This window comes from Vidua chalybeata, chromosome 21 (assembly GCF_026979565.1).
Source record: "Vidua chalybeata isolate OUT-0048 chromosome 21, bVidCha1 merged haplotype, whole genome shotgun sequence".
In the NCBI taxonomy this organism is placed as follows: Eukaryota; Metazoa; Chordata; class Aves; order Passeriformes; family Viduidae; genus Vidua; species Vidua chalybeata.
This window is the reverse complement of record NC_071550.1, coordinates 9,077,674-9,093,369: the sequence shown is the minus strand read 5'-3', so window position 1 is coordinate 9,093,369 and position 15,696 is coordinate 9,077,674. Positions and strand designations below refer to the sequence as shown.

At 47.7% G+C, this 15,696-nt stretch overlaps 1 protein-coding gene across 2 annotated transcripts in view; it reads left to right on the top strand.

The window, feature by feature from the left end:
• Positions 1 to 15,696, top strand: part of CACNA1B (calcium voltage-gated channel subunit alpha1 B) — a 298,976-nt gene that overhangs the window by 235,884 nt on the left and 47,396 nt on the right. For both annotated transcript variants that reach the window (XM_053961845.1, XM_053961844.1), the window contains exons 26-32: positions 1,565 to 1,661; positions 4,395 to 4,555; positions 5,597 to 5,734; positions 6,560 to 6,761; positions 8,349 to 8,513; positions 9,484 to 9,594; positions 9,761 to 9,853. In XM_053961845.1, coding sequence (XP_053817820.1) covers positions 1,565 to 1,661; positions 4,395 to 4,555; positions 5,597 to 5,734; positions 6,560 to 6,761; positions 8,349 to 8,513; positions 9,484 to 9,594; positions 9,761 to 9,853 — 967 coding nt within the window. The remainder of the gene's footprint in view (positions 1 to 1,564; positions 1,662 to 4,394; positions 4,556 to 5,596; positions 5,735 to 6,559; positions 6,762 to 8,348; positions 8,514 to 9,483; positions 9,595 to 9,760; positions 9,854 to 15,696) is intronic.

The window sequence follows — 15,696 nt, the reverse complement described above, 5'->3', positions numbered from 1 at the left end:
GATGGATTAAAATGGCCCTGAAACAGCCCTGAAGGATAAGAGAGGGAGACGATAGGGACCTGTCCATCCTGTTCCCCCTCTCCTCCACTCCTACTAAATCTTGTGGAAAGGAAATTTCTCCTCAAGTTACACATCCCTGGGATACAACCCACAGTCCTCCAAAAATTCCTGTCTCCCTCTTACTGCATTTCCAGACAACTGCAATGTCTGGTAACGGGACAAAGGGACTGAGCTGAGGCAGGGGTGTGGGTTTGGGTTGGAGGTTCTGGTCCAGCGTTGCTATTGAGTAGTATGGGCTTAGGAGTGAGTTCTTTGTCCTTTGGAAGTGGATGGATTTCCAAAAAGACTTTTCCAGGCTCAGGCAGCCACAAAACTGGGTGGTTTCCTCCACTCTTGGTGGGTGCTCCTCCCTCAGCACAGGGTGTAGGGCAGGCTGGGGGAAGCTTTGCAGTCCTTCCCAAACCTCTGTGGGTCTCTCGGGCCTCTCGTACTTCCATTATTTCCCTCTTGGAGAAGAGGAATGTTCAGCAGCCTGGAGAACACAGAATAGGTGTGTCAGCATCTGTCCCACACGTTCTTCATTCCCACCTGTGTTCCCTCAGCGCAGTCCCAGACCCAAATCTCCAGCCATGAATAAAACTCTGTTCCAGATTTCCATCCCATTTTCCACTCCATATGAAACAAAGGGAATGTCGTTGTTTTGCCGTGGGGTTGGAAGAAGATGTACCTGTTGTCTTCTTGTGTTTCTTTATTTTGGAAGTGCACGAGGAAAGGAACTCTGTCCTTCCCCTAAAACCCCTCTTGATGTTAACAAGAGGAATATTCTTGACCTTGCACTCGGTTTTAACAAAACCTAAACCCCAAATGTGACTGACAGCACCTGCATGCCTGAGTGGGGAGTTGCCCCAGCACTGTTCCAGGCATGTAATATATTGCCATATTACATGTTCCTGCATGGGATTGGTGGCATGTCCTCCATGGGAGACTCAGGGATGAGGGAACAGGCTCTGACCCCCAGGAGAGCTCTGTCCCTCACCAGGAAAGCTCCCAAACCCTCTTGGCACAATGTTCTTGCCAGAGAAGTGCACGGAGAAACACCCCCTGCCTCATCCAGAAACAGCCCCTGCCTCATGCAGCTGGGAGGGAAGAGCCTCGTGTGGCTCTGTCCCTTCTCCTGCTGGGAATGGGATGGAGGAGCTGAGCCTCCTGTCCCGGTGCTGCTGCCCCGGCTGGTAGCATTGTCCAGGTGTGGAGTCGGGGCAGGAAGGGCCCCAGGTCCTGGTAAGTGGCTGAGAGGTGACAAAGCCTGGCCAGTGTGGCTGAGCCCTGCCAGGACCCTGTCCTGCCCCAGCCTTCTCCTCTGTGCTGCTGGAGACATCCCAGGTGAGGTTGGGTCATCCTGCCTGCAGCCCTGGTGAGGATGGACACAAAACCTGTCAAAACATCCCCAAACCCAACCAGTTCCACCACCAAAGCCACCCTGGATACCCACAAATATCCCAGTGAGTGGCCTGGCGAGCAAACGATTCCCTCTGTTGTTCTTGTGCCTTTTTCTCCCTTGCAGAGGAACCAAAGGCAAGGACATCAACACCATCAAGTCCCTGCGAGTCCTGCGCGTGCTCAGGCCTCTGAAGACCATTAAACGTCTGCCAAAACTAAAGGTTAGAAAATAACCCCAATTTTTCCTTCTCTGGAGGTTTCTGGCTGATCTGAGTGGAAGCTGGTGGACTCCACTTAATCCAAGTTGTTTCTGTTGCTTTTATTTCATTGCAATGAAACTCTTTGCCAGATGAGCACAAAAAGCTGGGCAGATGTTGAGCAAATGTCAAACACCTGGGTGCTTTTGCAAACATCATGGATAATGTTGGGGATTCTTGTCCTGAAAGAAAATTTTAAAAATAAATATATTTTTTTATATATACCTGAAAGTAAAACCTCTACAAATAGAAAAAAAACCCACAAATAAATTAAATTGCAGTTCATAAGTGGGATGGTCTTTGATGTGATAAAGGAGAAAATGGGGTTGGAAGGGTTTGGCTTTCCCTAGAGAATTTAACATGAATATTGCAAGGTTTTCCACAGGCTGTCCAAAGATATTTGGCATTGCTATGGGAGAAGCTTTAATTTATTCATCTTTCTATTAAAGAATACATAGTTCAGGGGTTTATCCCTAGAACACGGATCTAAAAACTAAAGTAAATTTAATTGCCTGTGATTACTTATCCAGCACCAACAGTATGAGGTACAGCCAGGCCCTGTAAAGAGAGAATGGAAGGAGTTAACAAAACTCAATAATTTCTGAGGTTTAGGAACTCTTCAATGCCTTTTGTGGGCTATTTTCTGTGAGAGCTGGGGAAAAAGCAGTGAATGTTTTGGAAGGGTGAAAATGTGTTTGACAATTCCTGTTTTCACATCAAAATAAGGGTCAGCTGTTCTGTAGATTTGCTTTTGTCTGAGTCCACTGTTCATGCTTAAATAATTTTAGTTTTATGCTCACTAAATTTATCAAAAAAGGAACATTAATGTTGAATCATGTAGAAATTTTATGTAGGATTTCTGGGCTCATCAGAGGGATTTCCATCAGTATTTCTTGCCTGATCAGAGATTTCTGGGCTGATCAGAGGGATTTCCATCAGCATTTCTGGGTCGATCAGAGGGATTTCCATCAGGATTTTGGGGTTGATCAGGGGAATTTCCATCAGGATTCCTGGGTTGCTGTCTTGGTTTGAAAAAGCAGGTATCTGCTAAGGAAGGCAGGAGCCTCTCTTGAAATGGAAAATGTAAAACCCCTCCCTCTAAATTATTATCATTTTGAAATTAACGGGCTATCAGGTAAAGATATAGGAATAGGAATAACAGTCCTTTAACAGGAAAATTAAAATTAAAATGCAGTAATAAAAAATACCCCACTGGCAGAGTGAGAGCAGGCCCTGGCAGGCTGTGGGTCAGGGTGTGGCAGCAGTGCCATTCCATGGGGGCTCAGCCCTCCTGCAGTGCCAGCTGTGCTTCTGCTGGAGCAGGATCCTGGACAAGGCTGGAGTTTTCCTCTGGAGCTCCAGGGCTGCTGGAGATGGGCCTGGGCTCCCTCTGGGAATGCAGTGGGGCAGAAAGCTGCTCCTCTGGGAATGCAGTGGGGCAGAAAGCTGCTCCTCTGGGAATGCAGTGGGGCAGAAAGCTGCTCCTCTGGGAATGCAGTGGGGCAGAAAGCTGCTGTGGTGTTCCAAACCTCAGATTTTATCCAAGTAGGAATGCTTGGCTCCTGCCCTGGGTGGAGCCTCTCCCCATGGGATGCTGGAATTTTCTCAGCCATGCAGGGACAATCAGTGGCCCATGAATAGAAGATTCCTCCACTCCTCTCCTGCCTGGAGGGAGGATGAGTCCTGGAAGAGATAAAGAAAACTGCCCCACCTGGTTTTAAGTGCTGACCCATTAGCAGAAGATAACAATAGAATACACACCTCCAGCCACTCTCACATTTGCAGCCTAAGGCAGTTGCACCAGGAGTAATTCTGTGAATTATTCACTTCCATTCGGAGGAACGGGAGCAGGATTGTACAAACCCTGTGCTTGGGCAGGGACTGCTCAATTTCTGGTTTTATGACAAATTTCTGACTAAAATGAAACTGCAAATTACTTGTAATGAATCAGGGTCTCATACTCACGTAGGAAATGGATTTGAGGAGTTCTTTGCAGGGAGATTGGGAGTGCACATGCTGACTACATTAGTCACACCTAATTTTGACAGACAGTTCATTAGAAAAATATTTATTCAAAGCATTTGGTTGTTTTGTTTCTGCTATTTTTTCCTTATTATTCCAACAGTTTTTATGCAGACACTGGAATTAAAATCAAAATAAGTGCAATTTTCATTTAATAATGAAATGTTTGCTCAGGACTAATATTGTCTTGACAAGCTGTGATTGTCTTTATAAATGTTATGAGCAGCATCAGAAAATTCAGTGGTACAGCTGAAGTTGTAGATAAAGCAGGAGATGAAAGATGCTGGAGTTATTTCTCACAGATTTGGGAAGTGTTTGGGAAGCGAAAATCCACTGAAGCATCCATGAGTGGTGGGATGGGTAATGAGTCCCAATGAGAGAGATGTAGGTGGGATATTGGGAAGGAATTGTTCCCTGGGAGGGTGGGCAGGCCCTGGCACAGGGTGCCCAGAGCAGCTGTGGCTGCCCCTGGATCCCTGGAAGTGTCCAAGGCCAGGCTGGACAGGGCTGGGAGCAGCCTGGGACCGTGGGAGGTGGGAATGAGATGATCTTCAAGGTCCCTTCCAGCCCAAACGCTTCTGTAATTCCCTCAGTGTGGTTAAATGGTGGTGCCAAGATTTTGGATGGACTTTTCCTTTCTTCCCACCCCTTGACCTTGTCCCCCTGCACCCCCAGGCCGTCTTTGACTGCGTGGTGAACTCCCTGAAGAACGTCCTCAACATCCTCATTGTTTACATGCTCTTCATGTTCATCTTTGCCGTCATTGCCGTGCAGCTCTTCAAGGGCCGCTTCTTCTACTGCACAGACGAGTCCAAGGAGCTGGAGAAGGACTGCAGGTACAGCTGGGAGCAGGGAATGTGGCAGGGAGCAGCTTCCTCCAGCTCCCAGGCTGGCCCAAAGGCAGGGATTTGCTGAATGGGAAGAGTCTCCTGTAAATAAGAGCAATAATTCAGCTCAGGTACCATGGAGGTGAATATTCCCTTCTTTTTCTTTAACAGCTGTGTCATTCCTGGCTCTGATCTTCAGGATACAGGGGAGGCAGCTTCTTTCCTGGGAAAGCTGAGTGTGATGCTTGAGAAGGGATTGTGATAGTGTGACTCCTCTTTCCACCTGTTGCCTCCATTCTTAGAGCTCTTATGAATTAGAAAAACACACTGAATAAATAATTAGAAGCGTGGGACGTTAAAGAGCGACTAATTAGCGAGGAGAGGGACAGGATGTGAATATCTTAAAAGCCCTGTCATGCTTTGTTCTTCCCAGCAGGCTGGCAAGGTGTGTTGTGCATCTCATTAGCTTTTTCCTTGGCACCCAAAGCACCTCCTCAGCACTGCCCTGCTCTGCCCGTCCTCTCCTGCTGCCTGGCACCTGCAGGGCTTGTCCCTGATGGGGTCCTAGAGGCTGTCACTGCAGTTCTTCCTTGGAAAAATGCAGCTAAATTAGGAAAAGGAATGTGAAATTGCAGAGTAGGGTAGGTTGGAGAGGATTCTCCACATGACAGGCCCCTCAAAGTGGGACACATTTAGGAATTAGAGCCAACCCTGCAGTTGGAGGCAGAGATGCTTCCCCATCAAGCAGAAGTTTTCTATGGGGTCAGACAATTGTGGGGCAGGCATGGTGTTAATGGCTGGCTTTGCCTAATGAATGAATGAATCCCCTGATTAAAATCTTTCATTTTCAGACCTCAGGTCTGGTTCCCATGGCTAGAACTGGCTCAAAAATTGGCCTTTACTTCTGTCATGGACTTTGAGGGAGTCCCTTTGTCTTTAACCCACAGCACAGTTCAGACTGTGCTGCTGGGGCTTTCCGATACTCCTGAGTGCTAAGAAATGCCTGATCCGCTTTAGTTCTCTCATTGGCTCCAAATCTCTTTTTCCTAGGGGTCAGTACCTCGATTATGAAAAAAATGAGGTGGAGGCACAGCCCAGGGAATGGAAAAAATACGAGTTCCACTACGACAACGTGCTCTGGGCTCTGCTCACGCTCTTCACCGTGTCCACAGGGGAAGGGTGGCCAACGTGAGTAAATGGCACTGGCAGGGGCTGATGGTGTAGGTAAAGCAGGTCCCCAAAGCTCTGAGGGACAGCAGGTGACCTGGGAAATGAAAAAAGTCTTTCATCAGCTAAGTTTTGTGTGATTATTGGGTGAACCAGCAGGCAGAGCTCTGTGTTTTCCTTGGTGTTCTCCTGAGCTTGCACAAGGATGCTCAGAAAGTTTTCAGTTCTTGCTTCAGGCTTTTGGACTCACACACCTTTCTCAGGGTTAAAACTCACAATGGAAATGGTAAAAAACACAGGGGGAAATGTGTTGTGAGCTCTGCTGAAAGTCTGCTGGACATGACAGGCCCCAAATGACATTTCCTGTTCAGCACATGACTTTATTTTGGCACATGTGGAGTGCAGTGTGTGGCCAGGGCTTCTCCGCCTCCACGTTCAAGTCCTTCATGAAATAAAGACTAAAACAGCATCAGCCTCCCTTTTCCAGTCCCTCACTGTGTTCCCCTTCTTGGATGTCATCAACACCTCTCTTTTCCCACTCCTACTCCATCCCTGTTCACCAGAGAAGAGAAGCCAGATCCAGCTGGATCCTCTCCCCTTTGGGGGGTCAGGGGGGATCAGTGGATCTGGGCACAGCAAATCTTCACCATTCTGCAGAATGGTGACAACAAAGGGTTTCCCTAAAAATATCCTCAAGGAAAACTTCTTCCCAGCCTCATGGACAGGAGCAAGCTTTTCCTGAGCATATGTGGAAAACCCTGCACATGAGGGAGTGATTCTCAGGGGGTCCTTGGTGCTTCCAAGGGATTGTGTTGACCTTTCCTCTCTCTTTGCATTTGCTTGCAGCGTGCTGAAGCACTCGGTGGATGCCACCTACGAGGAACAGGGGCCCAGCCCTGGCTACCGGATGGAAATGTCCATCTTTTACGTGGTGTATTTTGTTGTCTTCCCTTTTTTCTTTGTCAACATCTTTGTGGCGTTAATCATCATCACCTTCCAGGAGCAAGGAGATAAAGTGATGTCAGAGTGCAGCCTCGAGAAAAACGAGGTACCCACCTCTTCTGACTCCAGAGTTGGTATTCCAGGGGCTCAGAGCTCCTGGATACTGGTGGAAGGCCACTCCCTGTTCCCCCTGTGCTGGGGGGACTGGAGAGCAGTGGTTTGGAGGGTGTGTAGTGTAGAGACCAAAGAAATGAGTGGCTGTTTAAGCTTTTGCATAAAAAAAAACCCAGGGAGAGCCCCCAAGCGCTTCCTTTTGGGAACCGCTGCCACACATCCCCCTGGACCACACCAAAGTGAAGATGGTGAGGCCCTGGCACAGGCTGCCCAGAGAAGCTGCCCATCCCTGGCAGTGCCCAGGGCCAGGTTGGACACTGGGACAGTGGGAGGTGTCCCTGCCTGTGGCAGAGGTGGCACTGAATGGGCTTTAAGGTCCTCTCCAGCCCAAACCATTCCATGATTTTATGTTTGCTCAAGTGTGGAGGAGTAGAAGGAGGCAAACCTTGAGGCCAGACCTCAGAAACCAAACTGAGGTTCAACTGCTGTGGCTGCCCAGAGGAGAACTCCTCTCTCCAAGCTGTTTTTGTGCCTGGCTGGGATTTTTCCTCCTGGCAGCAGCCAAAAGGAGATGCCTTGACAAGAGTGTAAGACCAGGGCAGAAGAAGCTGTGAGGCTTTTCTTTAAAGCCTCCCAAAATACCATTGTTTTCCACTCAGGGACCTCCTGAGCTGGTTTTTCTTTAGTTACTGGCATCTGTATCTTCCTGCCATGGGTGTATCAGTTTCCTTCTCAATCCATGCAGATTTTTAGCATCTGCAGCATCCTTCCTCCAGGGTCCCACAGCCTCAATGACCTCTTTTGGGAAGAACCATCTCTTTTCATATAGTTTGAAACTGGAACCTGATTTTTGATGAAAAGAGATGAATTTTTAAGTGATATTTAATTAGTTCCTTGTTTGTCTAAATGAACAAAAAGTCCAAAATAAAGCAGAATATTTAGAGAGCTTTACCCATGTTATTTTCCAACTGAGCAGAAAGTGATATCAGACTTGCAATTCTTATGTCAATTCAAGATGAGAAAATGCTCCAGAAGCAAAACCTTTTGTAGAAAGCATCATAGTTTATCATAGTTTTATATTCATAATAAAGTGAACAGAAATAGCCAGTGAAGGGGATCTTTGAGAGTTCCCCTAAGTGCTTTTGGTGGATAATTTATTGGTAAATTCAGTTCTTATTTTATGAAACATTCTGAGCTGTTTGGGTGTTGCTGTATGTGAGACCACACCTGAGTTCCACAATACTTTTTATAAACCACAAATAACATCTTTACCAATCCCCTGGTTCCTACAATCGCCCATCAGGAGGAACTGGAAATGTTTTTAGAAGTGGGAAGGGGTCAGGACCTAGGAGGAGCTGGGCTCTAGTGGAATGTGGTAGGACTGCAAGTGGAATAGGAAGGTTATAGGGTAAATATTCCAGGAAAATGATCAGGATTTGGGGATCCTGTGCTGCATTTTACAGGAACAGCCAGTACTCACTTGGTGTAAATGCTCTGCTCACTCTCCCAACCACATCTTGATGGATAAAGACTTCCAGCCCTTTTTGTGGCATCTTTTCATCCCCTTTTTGTTTTGTAGAGGGCCTGCATAGACTTTGCCATAAGTGCCAAGCCCCTGACCCGCTACATGCCTCAGAACAAGCAATCCTTCCAGTACAAGATGTGGAAATTCGTGGTGTCCCCTCCCTTTGAGTATTTTATCATGGTCATGATTGCTCTCAACACCATCGTCCTCATGATGAAGGTGAGTGGGATCTCCCTGGATCTTGGAATTTTGGGCTGTTGGCTGGAGAGACTCTCACCCTGAGAGCTGGGGGGGCTCAGCAGAGCAGCCACCACTCCCATGTGCCTGGTGGGATTCCTTTGGCCCCCGAGGGAGGCGGATTAGCTGGGATGAGATCCCACCAGTGGGGTTCCCTGCAGAGTGGTTGGGCTCAGCCCCTTTGGTGTGTGAACGTGGGATGGGAACTGGGATCTGCAGGTCCTGATCTCCAGCCCAGCCTGAGCTTTCTCCTGCAGAGCAGGGTCTTGGGGCTGCTCAAAGTCCAGTCAGGCTATGGAAATTCAAACTGAAACAGATCAGGTCTAAATGGGATATTGGGAAGGAATTCTCCCCTGGGAGGGTGGGCAGGCCCTGGCACAGGGTGCCCAGAGCAGCTGTGGCTGCCCCTGGATCCCTGGCAGTGCCCAAGGCCAGGCTGGACAGGGCTGGGAGCAGCCTGGGACAGTGGGAGGTGTCCCTGCCTGTGACAGAGAGTGGACTGGATGATGTTTAAGGTCCCTTCCAACCCAAACCATTCTATGATTCTGTGAAATTACTCAATTTTGGAACAGCATTGGGCTGTGATCCAGAGTGGGGGAAGAGACACAGGTGGATGATGTCCCCTCCTATCTCTTGCCTATCTTAGAGTATCTTTGCAGTCAAGGGGTCCCCATATTCTTAGTGGAAGAAACAGTTCTGCACTTGTCCTCTGGGTTTGAAAATGCCCTTCCTCCCTCCTGGTCTATGCTGTGCTTACAGGGAGGTGTCCCTCAGCAACACTCTCCACTGCTGGGGATATTCCAGCTGCCCCCTCAGTATAGGATGGAGCAAGAGAGACAGGAATAATTGTGTTGTAACCCCAAATACCACTTAAAGTGAGCACAGAATCCCGACAAAAATGAGCAGGAATCAGTGATCTTCCAATAACAGCCTTTCTTCCATCCCCCTTTAGTTCTATGATGCTCCAGAAGCATATGAAGAAATGCTGAAATGCCTGAATATTGTGTTTACATCCATGTTTTCCATGGAATGTGTGCTGAAGATCATTGCCTTTGGTGTGCTGGTAGGTGCCTTCCTCGTTCCCTTCCACCTCTTTCCTCTCTTGACGAAATGCTCGCGTTTCGAGACGTGAGTTTAAAACCAAGCAAACAAAAAACTCCCTGACCTGTGCTGGCAACAAGAAAATAACCCCTGGATCCCTCTATTCCCCTTGTGTTCTCGTTTGGCAGAATTATTTCCGAGATGCCTGGAATGTCTTTGATTTTGTAACAGTGTTGGGAAGTATTACTGATATTTTAGTAACAGAGATTGCGGTAAGTACAGTTTGCTCAATTTATTTCATTTATAAACAAAGCTGTGCCCTGTCAAGACACTGAACCTTCTCCCTACCAGCCTTATTCCCTGGAGCTGCCTCTGGGAGTCATGATGGCCTTGGCTGACCCTGTTCCATGAGCTCTGCTTTTCCATGGAGCTGAGCACAGCTGTCTGCCCCAAAGAGGGAAAGCTCTGATGAGAAGCACAGTGCTCGTGACTCTGCCAGGAAGCAGCTCCCTCTCTCGTGCAACAAACAACTCTATCCCCAGGCCTTTTCTGCCTGTTCATGGAAAAATCCTGCTGAATTTAGAGAGGGAAAAGACCAAAGGGATTCTGCTGTGTTAATGTTTTAACATAATGGGAGGTTTTTTGCAGGGCATGTGTCTGGCCCTTGGGGTTCCTGCTCAGTCTGGGTCACGGGGCAGGGTGAGGGTGAAGGGAAGTGACAGGGACACAGGGAAGGGAAGAGGTGAAGAGTCTGGACTGGGGGAGTGCTCCTGTCACAAAAGCTCTGGGGGGCAATGAATAAACAAACAGCTTTCCCATAGGATTTCTGACCAGCCCTACAAGGGCTGCTGTCTCCCTGCTACCAAGCCTTGTATATCTCACAAAGTGGCTGGGCTCGTCATTAAATTCTGAAGGATTTTTCCATAAGGGCAGCCAGTGTCTGTCTCAATCCCTGACAGTCTGATATTACCTGATGTATAAATTGCTCCTCTCCTCTCCCAGTGCATGTTGTAGCTGATGATGTATCAGAGTGTGATGAATTTGAACTTGACCATAACTTTTTTCCTCAGTCCCAGGGGTTTGCCTGTAGATCTGTTTTGTGTGTGCTCAGAACTCCCCAGGTTCCTTTACAGGTGGTGGTGAAGACCATGTGACTGTTTCTAACAAAATGCTTTTTAATTTAACCTCCTTGGTACAAAATAACGCACAACCCCCCCAGGTTTTCCTCCCCATACAAATGGTGTTCATTTATCTGCTGGTGGATCCTATGTTGTAGGGTTTGGATTTTGTTTTCAGTGCAGCCAGGCTGAAGTTACTCAGCTCACCCTCTCTGAGTGCTGTGGGAAGGCACAGGGTGCTTGTCCCCACTCCCTCTGCCATGGGATGTGTTTTCTTGCCAAGGCCTCCCAAACTTTTGCCGTGGTTTGAAAATTTGTGAAAACATTTGCAAGTCAGCCATAAACAGACTGAAGCTTTTCCAGCCCCATTTTGGCCACTTTTCCTGGGAGAAAGCAGCACTAACAGCTCAAACAGGGTAAGGGAGCCTCTGGTCGCTCCCAGACTGGTGTCTTCTCCTTCACAAAGGTTTCTACTTCTCAGCACCAAACCCACATGCTGCTAAAATCCTCAATTTTGGAACTGTTTCACAGGCAAGGAGCAGCCACAATGTTGCCCTTCCCTGCTCAGATAATGGGACGTTGCCTCTCCCTCCAGCTCCCACAGGATGGCCCAGCCTGGGCATTGGATCAGGCTGGGCTCTGAGACATTTCCAGCATCAAAACCTTTGCAGAGCTGTGGAAATTACCCCTAAAACTCCAACAGGGCTAAGCCCCCAGGGACCCATGTGCATTTCCCTTCTCCTCCCAGGTGAAAAAGAAGAGGTTTTTTGGTTTATGAGCAACTGGATCCATTCAGTCTTTAGAGAGAATTTTCTAAAGTAGGTCATCTTCCTCCAGATTCCCCTGGCAGTGTCCAACATGGAGCTGATCACAAACATCTCTCATAAAATAGCCAGATGTCCCCAGGACCACTCCAGCCCTGAGCTCTTGGTCCTTTGTGTCTCTGCTCTCTCTAAATTCTCTCCCTTCTGCAGCACCCTCGAGGGGTTGATCTCTTCTCCCAAGTAAGAAGCAGCAAGGCAAAGGGAAACAGCCTCAGGTTGCTCCAGAGGAAGTTTAGGGTGGATATCAGGAATAATTGCTTCACGGAAGGGGTGGTCAGGCACTGGAATCCCCATCCCTGGAGGGATTTGAAAGCTGTGTGGATGTGGCACCTGGGGACGGTGTTTAATGGTGGCCTTGGCAGTGCTGGGGGAATGGTTGGACTCGATGATTTCTGAGATCTTTTCCAACTTGAACGACTCCCTGATTTCTGTGTAGCCACCAGATCTCCTTCTCTGCTTTTCCCTTCAGACAGAGATTGTCCAGGGGTCATCCCCTGCCACTTTTCTTTCTAAACTTGGTTTTCAACACTTCTTTGATGCAGCTCCTGCCTGATCTCTCCAGCAGCACTCCATCCCCACAGGACAGCCACCAGCACACGCTTCCTTAAGGCACACACATCCATGCCAGCCTCCCACAGGGACAGTGGACAGGGATCAGAGGGATCTGCACAGTGCCCTGAGCAGCTCAGTTTGCTTGCAGGGGACAGTGATGGCCAGGCCTGAACACCCCTGCTTTGTTCTGGCACTGAGTGTTGGCAGTGGTGCCCTGAAGATCACACTGATAACAGAATTGATAACAGGATTGATAATGGGATTGATAATGGGATTGATAATGGGATTGATAACAGGATTGGTAACGGGATTGGTGATGGCAGCTGGCCATGAGGGATGCCCCTTGTGGAATTCATTCCACTTCAGCCAGTGGAATGTGGTGGATGTGGTCTTGTACCAGGCTCTCCACTGCCACTCAAACCTCCCTGCCCTCAAAGCCAGGTTGGACAGGGCTTGGAGCAACCTGGGACTGTGGAAGGTCCCTGCCCATGGCAGGGTGGGGGAAGGAGATGGGCTTTAAGGTCCCTTCCAACCCAAGCCATTCCATGATTTTATGATTCTCCCCTTCCAGTCCTGAGGATGGAAAAGCAGCAGAAGGATGCAGCCCTCTGTTCCTGCCCCATGTGGCCAGCTTTAGGATATTTTGTTAAACTGCATTTCTCCTGATTTAAATACTTCTGGTATTGAGAACCAATGTAGAAAAATGAACCAACGGAACCAGTTTGATCCAATTTTGAACCAATAGTTCCAAAATAGAACCAAGTTTAGAAAAATGTAGGAAAAAAGGGCTGAAAGAGCTGAAGCAGAGATGTGAACGTGCAGGGATGGAGGTGAGGAGCAGGAGGTGCCTCATTCACAGAGCACAGCCTGGGTGTGGCTTCTGCCCAGCCTCTTTCCCTTTGCAATTCCAGGTAGGGCAGAGCAGGAAATAAAGGAAATAAAACCCACTCAGCTGCTGCTGAACCAACCCCAGCTCACCTTCCTCAGGGCACTCTCCTGGAGCAGGGAATAAGCAGAGAGGAGAACAGCTCTTGGATCACCTGTCCCACAGCTGTGTCCCGCAGGGAATGGCCCTTTCTCCATGTGCCTTCCTCAGCTTCAGCCTCCCCTCCTCAGCTGGGCAGAGTTTGGGGCAGCCCCTTCAGTCCCTCCAACCTTCCTGGCAGCCATTCCCACGGAGTTTCCTCAGCTGGGAAATCCAGGTGACAGCCACCAGGTGACCTTGACTGCCAGCCTGCAGCTGTCCCTGGCCCACCACCCTCCAGGTCCCCGTGGAGATGTTTTCTAGGTGTGACACTGAGCTCAGGCTCACAAATAGTTGCCACAGCACCGTTTTCCTCCATGTTTTCCAGCTAGAGGTGTTCTCCAAAGGTAAATAATCCTGGGTGGCCTCACCTTGAGAGACTTGGCTTCCCCCAGCCTTGTTTGGTACCTTTAACCCTCTGAGAAGTAAAGACAAAAGGAAAAGAAATGTGTGGATTAATTGCTTTGTTTTAATTTTCCTGGTCATGTCACATGTAATTTACTTTGTGATTATAGTGGAATATCAATTTTTTTATTTCCTCAGGCAAAAGCATGAATGTCAGTTTTTTTACCCTCAATAACTGAGGGAAAAGAGGTGGGATTAAGGAAAAGGTGTCCATGTGGACACAGTCAGCCCTGGGAGGCTGAGTGGGTGTTTAGCAAACTGACATCTATTTCTATGCCTGGAAATATAAAAAGCCATCCTGAGAAGTGTTTGTGAATTGTCTCCAAATTTGCATTACAGACTGAAATGCAAATAACAACTGCACTGTCTGTGTTACCTCAAGGATCTCCGAATCTGTTTTAGTTCGAAGCATTTTTTATTTCTGGAGTTCCCATAAAATAACACCTCCCCTGGTAGCCCAACGGTTTTCTTCCAGTGAAATTTTTCAGAGTTTCCTTTTTGCTTGTCCTGATTACTCATTTTCTCTTTTGTTTCCTGTTTTTGTTCCTTATTTTCCTTATCTACCTGCTGAATCACGCCATCCAATCAACATACAATGCGAAAACCATGTCTCCGTCTGTATGTTGTGCACCTGCCGCTCAAAAAAAAATATAAAACTTTGTAAATAACCTTGCAAATATCCATCCATGACAACATCACATATAGGACACGGTTGGTTTCATTGAATTTAAACAATTCTTTAAATTCTCTGCTTTGATTTTCTCTCGTTTTTCTTTGATTTAATAAGTTTTTTGGTTTTTTTTGGTTTTTTTTTGATGAGAGTTCTGATTGCACTGGTGGAAAAGCCTCACTGCAGCGTGCCCCAAAGTGGCTTCTGCCCTGCACCTCCCTCCCTGGGCTCATTGGTGACCTGAGCAGTTGCCAATAGCCCGTCCCTGCTCCCTGTGCCACCCCCTGTGCCAAAGGGGACACTGCCACTTGCTTTATTTCCATGGGAAACGGGAGGAGAGGGCGAGGGAAGGATGTTCTGCACCTGGAAACGCTGGGGTTTGGAGGTGGTGGTACCAAATTCAGCTCTCTCTACGTGGGTTTGGCTTCTTTTCAGATGAGAGGATGGAGCTTTCTGCTGAAGGAGGCACCTGAGAGCCTTACAGGTGCTTTAACCTGTGTATTGAAAGGCAGAAATATTATTGGGGTGGTGGCAGATTTGCGTCCCTCAAATCAAAAATCATGGGAAAGAAGGATCTTAAATTTGAAAATTCTCTGTGACACCAACCCAAAGAAGAACCCATTTTGCCACCACAGTGAACACAGAGTCACTGGATGCAAACCAAAAACCCCAAGTAAAATGAATAAATCATGTTATGACCAGAGCTGAAAAGTACCAGGAACCAGATCCCACTGGAAATTCGGTGCCAAAGTGCAAATTTATTCCAAAAATTACTTCAGAAATATTTACCTTTATCTTTAAAAATCACCAATGAAATAAAAGAGAATACATAAAGGAAAATGCAATCAGAAATATATATCTATATATATTTCCATTCTTAATTATCTTGGATTTGATTGATAACACAAACAAGACCAAAAGTTTCTCAAAAATCCTTGCTCAGCCACCTGACACCAGCTCTTGGATCGGTGAACATCCACCTTTCCTATTGCACAGTTGCTATTAAGAAAGAAATCAGGGTGAATTTTTATTTCCAGGCTGCACAGAAGCTCCATGGATGTTCATGAAGGGTCCTGGGGGGAATTTTCTGCTGGCATGCAGCAGAGAAAAAGACAATGTGTTAGTTCAAAGCTTGCCCAGTGCAAGCCAAGAAGGGAATCCTCCGTGGTGCTGGATCCCTTCCAGATGCGTGGGAGCCGTCAGGATAACTTTGGAGACTTTGTCTGCTGCACACCTGGCCCAGGCAGCACAGAAAAGGGCTCTGGCATTAGCTGTGAACATAAAAATATATTGGGGAAAAATCAATTTGCTAAATTTTGGCTGCTGTCCCTGTTACAGGTTAAAGGTTGAAAAGCTCATCGTGCACTTTGTTAGCATTGGGGTCGTTATTCCCTAGAGACAGGTCCAGGCTCCTTCAACCACTCGGAAGCCAGGTGAGGTCTTTGGAGCACCACGCTGTCCTCTGGAGCTGCTGCAGCGACACAGCAGGAGCTGCAAAGTGAGAGGGATCCTGGAGAGGAGGAGCCGAGGG